Source organism: Lathyrus oleraceus, chromosome 4 (genome assembly GCF_024323335.1).
Source record: "Lathyrus oleraceus cultivar Zhongwan6 chromosome 4, CAAS_Psat_ZW6_1.0, whole genome shotgun sequence".
Taxonomy (NCBI): Eukaryota; Viridiplantae; Streptophyta; class Magnoliopsida; order Fabales; family Fabaceae; genus Lathyrus; species Lathyrus oleraceus.
Genome location: NC_066582.1, coordinates 235,245,706 through 235,255,855, shown reverse-complemented (window position 1 = coordinate 235,255,855; position 10,150 = coordinate 235,245,706). Strand labels below are relative to the sequence as shown.

The window sequence follows — 10,150 nt, the reverse complement described above, 5'->3', positions numbered from 1 at the left end:
TGATACACCTGTCTCTCGACTCTTTTGTTAAATGCCTGGGTCATGCGCTTCTGATATGTCTGCCCATGACAAACAGCCGCGAGTCTCTTTTCATCAGTCAAATTTATCTGATCGAGTCGAGTCTGAATCCATTCATCCTCATCTAAGTCCGCCTCTTTCATGATTCTTAGAGAGGGAATCTGAATTTCCACTGGTAAAACGGCTTCCATTCCGTAGACTAAAGAGAACGGAGTTGCCCCTGTCGAAGTGCGTATTGAGGTGCGATAACCATGGAGAGCAAACGGTAACATCTCATGCCAGTCTTTGTATGTTACTGTTATCTTTTGTATGATCTTCTTGATATTGTTAGCAGTCTCCACGGCGCCGTTCATCCTTGGCCGGTACGGAGAAGAGTTATGGTTTTTTTTTTTTACTTTGAACTGCGTGCAGAGTTCAGTTTAGTACCATTATTAGTGATAACTCTCTCAGGAGACAGCAGGTTTCTCAAGTAGATATTTGATAGAATCCATCTTAGAAGTCAATAAAGTGGTATGATTCAACATATATTGTCTTAGTCGGCGAGCAGCCCAGGCCAAAGCACAACAAGCTTTCTCGAGCTGTGAGTATCTTGTTTCACAGTCGGTACCTTTTGCTAAGGCAGTGTATGACATGCTCTTTTCGACCAGACTTGTCATGTTGCCCCAGCACACCCTATTGAATTTTCTAACACGGTCACATACATGATTAAAGGTCTTCCTTCAACCGGTGGCATCAGAATTGGAGGTTCTTGGAGATATTTCTTGATTTTGTCATTCATCATTCCATACCATCTCTTGATTTTAGTAATTTGAAGATGGGTTTGCAGGTAGCAGTCAAGTGTGGAATGAATTGGGCAATGTAATTCAAGTGTCCCAAGAAACCTCTGACTTCTTTATCCGTACGGGGAACGGGCATTTCTTGAATAGCTCTCACCTTAGCCGGGTCGACTTCAATTCCTTTACCACTGACAATAAAGCCCAAGAGTCTACCGGATCTTACTCCAAAGGTGCATTTGTTCGGACTCAATCTCAACCTATATTTCTTCAACCTCTCGAACAGTTTGTATAAATGATCGAGATGTTCTCCTTCAGTATGAGATCTGGCTATCATGTCATCCACATATATTTCTATTTCATGATGAATCATATCATGAAACAAAACCACCACAGCGCGCTGGTACGTTGCCCCGGCGTTCTTTAAACCGAATGGCATTACTTTGTAACAGAAAGTGCCCCATTGCGTCACAAACGTAGTTTTCTCCATGTCCTCAGGTGCCATTTTAATCTGGTTATATCCTGAGAAGCCGTCCATGAATGAGAATACCTTGTGTTGAGCGGTGTTATCTACCAGAACATCGATGTGCGAGAGTGGAAAGTCATCTTTGGGACTCGCTTTATTCAAATCTCTATAATCGACGCACATTCGCACCTTACCATCCTTCTTCGGCACTGGTACCACATTAGCAACCCATTGAGGATAAGAAGTAACGGCTAGAAAACCGGCATTGAATTGTTTCATAACCTCGGCTTTGATTTTCTCAGACATTTCGGGACGCATGCGGCGAACCTTTTGCTTGACAGGACGACAGTCTTCCTTCATCGGCAGATGATGCACTACTATATCAGTATCCAATCCGGGCATGTCTTCATAAGACCAAGCAAAAATCTCCACGTAGTCATGTAACATCTGAATCATTCTTTCTTTGACACTGTTTTCCAAACCTGCTCCTATTTTGACTTCTTTCTTGTCTATTTCAGTACCCAGATTTGTAATTTCAATTGATTCCTCTTGCGGCTGTATGGTCTTTTCCTTTTGTAGTAACAGTCTGGCGAGTTCTCAGGTACTTCACAATCTTCCTCACTTCTATCCTCGGCTTGGTAGATCGGAGTTTCAAAGTCATAATGAACAGTAGCAGAACTATTATCAACAGGATCCAGAGTGGGTATGGATATGGAATTTGTTACATGAGTGTGTGCAAGAAAATATAGCTTGTTTGAAAAATGACAGGAAAGATAAAGAGCACAATATTTGAATGCAAAAAAGTCCATTGATTTATTGAATGTAAATATGCTTATGAAAATGACAAAACCCTTGAAAAATTAGCTATTATGCCCCGGGTATAGACACAATGCTTTGAAGCACTAAAATAGCAATAACAATTATTCCTGACTAAAGGAAATCGGGATAGTGTCTTCAGCTTTCCAGTTATTGAGTCCGTCACCAATTGTTGGGAAAATCCAGCTATCCAGGTCACACTCGTTATCAGCATCTTCTACAGCATTGACAGTCTCGTCATGATTAGGCAGAGGGGCAGTGATGTCATTAGGAGTCCCCGGAGGATCAAATTCAAATTCTCCAGCGTCGATCATATCCTGAATCTTATTCTTCAACAACCAACAATCGTTTGTATTATGCCCGGGGCTATCGGAGTGATACGCACACCTGGCGTTGGGATTATAACTAGGAGAAGTAGTGTTGGGTCTTGCAGGAGGATCTCTGAGGGTAATTAAATTTGCTTTTAGCATACCCTGCAGTGCTTGTGCTAAAGTCATATTGATCTTCGTAAACTGCCTTCTTCCCGGGTTAATGTGCCTCACAGATTTCTTGTCTTTTTTCTTCTCGAGCAAGAGAGCCTTCAGTTCTTCCTGCCCCTTGGATAAGTTCAAGATCATCTCCTGGAGTTGAGCATTCTGAGCATGGAGATCTTTGACAGTCTGTCCGAGGTCCATTTTTCTGTTTGCATGAAAACCGTGAGAACATTTATCCCTTTAGAACACCTGTTATGCAATGTTATGCTATGCAATGTATGAAATGTTTTCAAGGACTTTTGGAATTTAACTTTGCATAAACTACCAAAAAAGGAAACCCTTTTTTTTTTTTTTTACAAAATAGAGCAAAGTTAAATCCCTAAGTCCTCGACATGGTTAGTTCAATGCCATGATGTTATGATGATGTTATGATGTTAAGTAAATAACAAGCACAAGCAAGTCACACAACCATCATTCCTAAGTTTTAAGGCTTGCATGAGTTCCATAGGTAAGTACCCTCCCCACTGAAGTTTGGTTGGTTCAACCTGTCCTAGAATAGTAACCGGGTTCTAGAAGGATCTCAGATCATCGACCTTTCTTTAAGTCCACTTCAGTGCAACGCCAAGTGGTTGACCAAAGCTTCCCTAAAGTCCAATCTCAAAGAGTGTAGTATCGAGTCTCAACCAACCCCAGTCGGAACCGAAGTCAGTTATCTCACTACTTTCTAATGGCTAGGATGAGTCAATTAGGGTTCTAAAGGTCTGGTTAATGCTTTGATGACACCACGCGAATGCCAAATTTTTTCTCAAGTAAACATGAGGAACATCAGGACATCCAAAGTGTCACATTAACCGTAGCCATCATTTTAACCATTCCAGTATACGCTGGATAGTCGCGATGATCTATTGCTACTTACCTAAGGTAAACTAGATCCGGGTGTAGGATCTTTCACTCAAGCATAAAATACCCTCAAAAGAAGGAACAGTTTAAAACATAAATGATTTTTAAGGTGACCTCTCTTTGTTGTCCCCAGCAGAGTCGCCAGTTCTGTCATACGGTGAACTGACTTTAATGTGTTTTTTAATCGCAATGTCGCGGTTAGCAAGAGTCGCCACCGACTTTTCTTTTATCCAATAAGGAAAGGTGGAAAGGAACAGGAAAGACCTTAATTTAGATTCTTAGGTTCGGGAGGTACATTATACAAAGGGAAGGTGTTAGCACCCTTTGTATCCATGGTTATCCATGGGCTCTTAATTGCTCAATCATTTATGTTTTTTCTAGTTTGAAAAAGTGGTTGGGAAATGTGTAGGAAATGTTTTGAAAAGGAGAATTTAACTTTGTAATGATTCTTGAATGAATGTATACAAAGTGGTTATCTCGTTTAGTTTTGAAAATAGTTTAGAAAAATATAACTCGGCAATGATTCTAGTGCGAATGTATGCCAAGTGGTGATTTTCTAATGGAGGTTTTGAAAGGTGTAAGGTGTGAAAAGTAGTTTTAACCTGTGAATAAGCAATTAAGAGTTATACCTACCCGAGGTCTTTCCGGGCATTTCCTATCCTTATGAGGGTAAAACTGTCCTTACTATTGAGAAGTAAGCAGTTTCATCCTTTGGATGTAGAAGGGTCATCGAAGGGTCATCGATTGGTCATCGGTTGGTCATTGAAGGCAACAGTTGTGAGGATACCTTAGCATTCGAAGGGACGATCATCATTTAACCGTAGGCTACACCGAAGGGTCATCGAGGGACAAAGGCAACATTCGAGGGACTATGATGATTTAACCGAAGGGTCTTTGCTAAGTGCATCCCCACATTCGCGGGACATGACCGTAGTACCATAATCGTAGGGTAACAAAGAGAGGTTCAAGATCGCATATTAAAAGGCAAAGTTTTACAATTAATTAGATAGCCGTAGTCGATTAAGTAATTAGGTCCATATTAAAATCAATACATTAAGATCAATTAAGCCATTAGGGTGGATCTTCACCATGAAATTAGTACATTAAAATCAATTGAGTAATTCAGGGTGAATCTCCATAAGGGTATCCCACACATAAAGTGGAATACCTAGCCGGCCATTTCCTCGGGAATATGTAAACCTTTACACAATTCAGCACACGGGTTAGAGCATCAAAGTAAAGTATAATTGAAAATTGCACTACAACACAACAGTCATAATCTCAGGCCAAATGATGCAGAATTATAATAAGTCTTGGTTAGATAGACATAAGGCAGAATAGAGAAGAAACAAAGCAGCCACTGTCCCATTCGCCTTTGCTTCGCCTAGCGAAGGCTCGCTACAGGCTCGCTTAGCGATGTGCTAGCGAGCGGCCACGGGTTTGGAGTTTGACAGCAGCATGACCTCCGAAAACCTGAACTTTTATGGCACTTGATTACAGGAATAGCATGGACAAACATTCATGATATTCAAGCATATTTAAATTCGCATGTGAAATCAAATTACATATTTGAAACTTCAATCATTATGCTTTATGTATATAGAGATTACCGATTAAAAGTATAAAACAATAGTGATGCGCAAACCTGTTTGCAACTAAGCTGCTATGTTGGAGAGACTGATCACCTTTGGTATCGGATGGAGTTGGGCGGCGGTAGCTTCGGAGCGGAGGAGCGGAGGAGCGGCCTTCAGGGTTTCTTTATTCGGAACTCTCTAAGGTAGCCTCCAGGGTTTCTGTGCCGGGGTTTCCGTCTGTCCTTGTCTGTTTTTGTCCTCCTTTTTTCTGACTGGAGTTGTGGTATTTATAATGCCTTTTTCCCCTGACCTAATGGGCTCAGAGTGCAACCCAGAATTTTCTGTTATCTGTCAGCTTCGCTAGGCGAGCGTGTAGCGAACGTTCGCTAGGCGAAGGATTTGCTCGCCTAGCGAGCAGGCCAGTTTGGGCCATTTTCTGGATTGGGCCACTCGTGAGCTGGGCCTTTGTTCCTTTAAGATCAGTGCCTTGCAGAATAAGTCGGAGTGCCTTGAAAAATGCCTTGTAATATCAACGGGCAAATTTTGGGGTATGACACGCTCCCTTCAGAAGTAGGGTTTTTTGGATTCATGATTATTATGGCTAGTAATGGTTATTGTGATTCAATGTAAACCCTTTCTCATTGCCATTTTCAAAATTGTAACATTCAGTGGAGCTACGCCATTTGTGTGCTACCATTCTTGAATAAATACAAATTTTGCCTATCAATTACTGTCATTCGTGTTTTTCTCTATTATGAAAAATTCCATTTATTTGTTAATAATGAAAATTTGAATTTAAAAATAACTTTTAAACATATTGAAAAAAACACAAATTTGCTTTGACATGTGTGAGGATTTAAAGGAAATCATTTGTTTTCCCAAAAGTCTCAAGGTTGAAAAAACACTCATGGGTCATCACAATAAGAATCTCCACAGAGTACAACCTATCAGTCATCCGAAAGGATCCCCTTGTCTAGTTGTAATTGTAAAGCCTGGTAGAATTCTCCTTTGAATGCATCTATCATTATCACTTGGCCGAGTTATCGGTGTTCGGGAATCATAACATCCATAAAAGCCTCTATAAACTCCCAGTCTGTGTAGCGTCAGTATTGGCATATCACGATCATTCATACGTCACACATAAAATCAAAATTAAATCATGCATAGCCTGTAGTGTGCTTCACACTCGTTTGCATTAACCCATATCTCATCGTTGATTGTTATCCCTTGACCCAAAAGACCAGTTGTTACTGGCACATCTCCAAATCCAATTGTCACTGGCACTCTATGCTAAGTCCAATTGTCACTGGCATATTTTGAAGTCCGTTTGTCATTGGAGTTACCTAAAATCCAATTGTTATTAGTATGTCTAAAATCCAGTTGTCACTGGCATTATTTTCAAAGACTGGTTGTTACCAATATCTACTTTTAAAATTCAATTGTCATTGGTCTTTAAAGTCCAGTTTTCACTGGTACCTTGTTTTAAAAATCAAATTATTATTGGTATCCTTAAGATCCGGTTTTCAATGGTATCATTTCAAAGCCCAATTGTCATTGGTGTCTCCTAAAGTCCAATTGTCACTTGCATTATTTTGAAAATCCAGTTGTCACTAGTATCATTCCAAGTTCAGTTGTTATTGGAACTCATTTTAAATCCAATTGTTATTGGCATTCATTTTTAAAATCTAATTGTTATTGTCATCCATTTTTAAAATCCAATTATAATTGGTACTTAAGTCTGGTTGTCACCAACATCATTTGAAAAAAAACTAAATGTTATTGGCATCATTTCAAAGTCCAATTGTCATTGGCATCTCTAAATCCAGTGGTCACTAGTGCTATTTTCTAAGTCTGGTTGTTATCGACATTATTCTTAAGTCCAATTGTCATTAGCATCATTTTCAAAATCTAAATGTCATTGGCATCTCTAAGTCCAGTTGTAATTTGCATCGATCCGTTAGAAGCTGGTTATAACCAATGCTTACGATCTAAGTCCAACTTTGTTGGCACATATATAGAGTTTTATTACCCTATTTTTTTTTCTTGATGTTTCCTAGAAAGTCATGTATGACTCTTCATTTTTAAGGAATTCCTAGAAGCTTGGTTGTTATTCTTGTTAGAAAGCTCCAATATTTTATCTTGACTGATTTCTTTGTAAAGAATCATCATAGCCTTTTGTGTGGATGATTTTCCTATCAGAAAACTCTCGAGTTTTGTCTTGGATAGTTTCTTTGTAAAGGATCTCCATGTTTTCTTTTGCATGGATGATTTTCTTGTCTGGAAACTCCCGAGTTTTATCTTGGATAATTTCTTTCTAAATAGTCTCAAGATTTTCTTTTGTATGGATGACTTTCTTGTTAGAAAGCTCTCGAGTTTGTCTCGGATGAATTCTTATTAGGGATCTCCATTTTGTTCGATTAGATTACTTTCTTGTTAGGAAACTCCAAAATTTTGTGTGGGATGAATTTCTTGCTATAAATATCCAAAACTCTTAGATTCTCAAGTATATTCTAAGGTGTCTACTTGTTATCTCTAACCAGTTGACAACCTTCACTTTTGAATATTCACCAGTGTCTTTTCTATGGCAGATTGTTATCCCTAGTGAGTCTTTACCCTCATGTTCATTTCATGTGGATCATCATTACCATGTGTCTCCTTTTCTCCCCACAGGTCCATCATTCATTTTCCATACATTATAAAACATCATGATATGGTTCATTTCGCCTCACACCGTATCCCTAGAAAACCAAAACAAAATGAAGTCCTTCAACTCATAACATAGCATATCATTGCATCTAGGTTAAAAATCCAGGTCTTCGATATTTAAATACTTTTCACCCGGATTCCATGAGGGTTTCCATCACTCATATAATCAGTTTAAGCTATTTAAATAGGGGCAACTGTCACACCCTAAATTTTGCCCCTCCTAATTTATCTGCTTTCATTCATTTTTATCTCATTTGCATCACTATATAATGACCATTTCATTTGGTCATTGTGTATCTTTAGCATGCATAATAGAAAAAGTCAACCATTTTACTTTTTCATATGGACATTTGCCTTATGGGTCATGCATCTCTTCACCTATAGCTTCTAAATTTTTTACTTTTTGGGGAAAATTTTCAATTAGGGTGTTTGGTTTGAAATTAAGAGCTTGGTTTTATCACTTCAATTTCATTCATTACCTCATCCATTAATGCATTCATACATTTAAATTGCATACATAATTTTGGTTTTATTAAAAGCAAGTTTCAATTTTAATTCATGCATTCACTTTATGAGTCATTGAAAATCATTCCTTTTCATGGCATGTCATTTGTTTTGAGATTTTTTGCTATAAAAAATCATGATTTCAAATTCATATATCCAAACATGTCATGTTAAAAGTTTGAATTCAATTAAACAATCACATTCATTTTCATTTCAAATGTTATTACATTACATCATTGAAAATTACAAAAAAGAGAAAACTTAGCATTTGCAAATTGTCAAATTACATTGTATGGAATATTTGAATCTATGGCATTACAAAACATCAAATGATTCCTAATCCTACAATGTGCCAATTATTCAATCTTCAACATGCTCCAATTTATTCATCACCAATCCATCTCTTCTTCAAGCCATCTTCAAGCAAACCAATATATATCATGCCATGTCCACCACCATTAATAAAGACCTAACACAAATATTAAATCTATCAAAACGCAAACCATGTCATTCAAAATAAACACAAGTTATTTGGAACCACAACCAAAGTCATCCAAATTTTCCAAAAAAAAGAGAGGGAAAGTGGAACAAGTTACTGCAATACCAATAGCACAGTAAATTCACCAAAGAGGAAAATAGACAACACACATTTTTGTTCTGCAACAATTGTGATAATAGTTTTTTCACAAATTCAACAATAACAAGAAACATGTAACACACAGCAATATCTTTTGTTCTCTACCTCTCCACTCCAAATATTCCACAGATCAATTTCAGGAAAAATCCCAATATAAAAGCAGCATCAACAGAATAGAACAGGATATGCAACAAGAAACCCTAGTCACCATATTCAAACACATATCAGAGATCATTACAAACCCTAGCAACGATCATAACATATTGAAACAAAAATTCTAAAACCATAACCGCACACCATATCAAGAACATGGATACACTCTTGCCTCAACCTCACAAGAATCTTTCACTCAAGGTTCACAGAGCTTCAAATTAAAGCTCTGAATAACCAAAGCTCTACCCCATTACAACACATAACATGCACTCAGACCAAGACAGAAAAACAATAACCTAAGGGCCGGAATAACTTACCTGAAAGCTAGAGGAAGTCGCTTCCTTTACAATTGTGGGTAGTCTTCTTGCACTCTTTAACTTTGTATTTAGTCCATTTCGTTCCGAGTTTTGATAGCTAGTTGTAATCAATATAATGCTGAAATAATAATGAAGATGAAAATGGGGTTTGGGATTGTTGGGATGAGGGTCCTGAATGTTGTTTGATTTGTGTGTTTGACTCGTTTGCTTTGTTTCTTTCTGATGCTTCTGTTGCATGTGGATTTGATGTCCATTTGCTGGAATTTTTTTTGTGGGATTTTTGTTCTTGAACCATGGTGAGAGATAAGTTTCAAAATGTTTTTTGTAAGAGGACATTGTTTTAGAGAGTTTGGTGAATTTTTGTTTGCTTCCATGATTTTTTGTGAGTGTTTGGTTTCAGAAGGTGAAGAAAGTGGTTGTGAGAGAGAATAGAGGATTAGGGTTTCTTTTTCAAAAATGTGTCCCACTATTGTTTGTTTGGATTGATTCGGATCCAGGTGGGCCAAGCCTAACCCAGTTTCCTTAGGAAAATTTTACCTTGTACCCCTACAGTTAGCCTCATACCCCTACAATTTTTTAAAAATTCTCATTCTATCCTTTTTGACATTTTAAAAAAACTATTAAAAATTAAAAAAAAAAAATACGCACCGGAACACTTCAAAGAAGAGTTCCGGTGAATTAAAAAAAAAAGGATGACTACCGAAACACTTTTTAAAAGAGTTCCGGTTTAGACCATCCAAACCGGAAATCTTTAAGAAAGACTTTCGGTATACAACAAACCAAACCAGAAGACTTTCTAAAAGACTTCCGGTT

At 37.9% G+C, this 10,150-nt stretch overlaps 1 protein-coding gene across 1 annotated transcript; it reads right to left on the bottom strand.

Moving 5' to 3' along the window:
* Positions 1 to 8,413: 8,413 nt before the first annotated feature.
* Positions 8,414 to 9,785, bottom strand: LOC127135390 (uncharacterized). Its single transcript, XM_051062118.1, has 2 exons — positions 9,338 to 9,785; positions 8,414 to 8,699 (listed from the first exon to the last, which is right to left on the bottom strand). The coding sequence occupies exons 1-2, from the start codon at positions 9,671 to 9,673 to the stop codon at positions 8,613 to 8,615; spliced, it is 423 nt and encodes a 140-aa protein (XP_050918075.1). The 5' UTR covers positions 9,674 to 9,785; the 3' UTR covers positions 8,414 to 8,612.
* Positions 9,786 to 10,150: the final 365 nt, after the last annotated feature.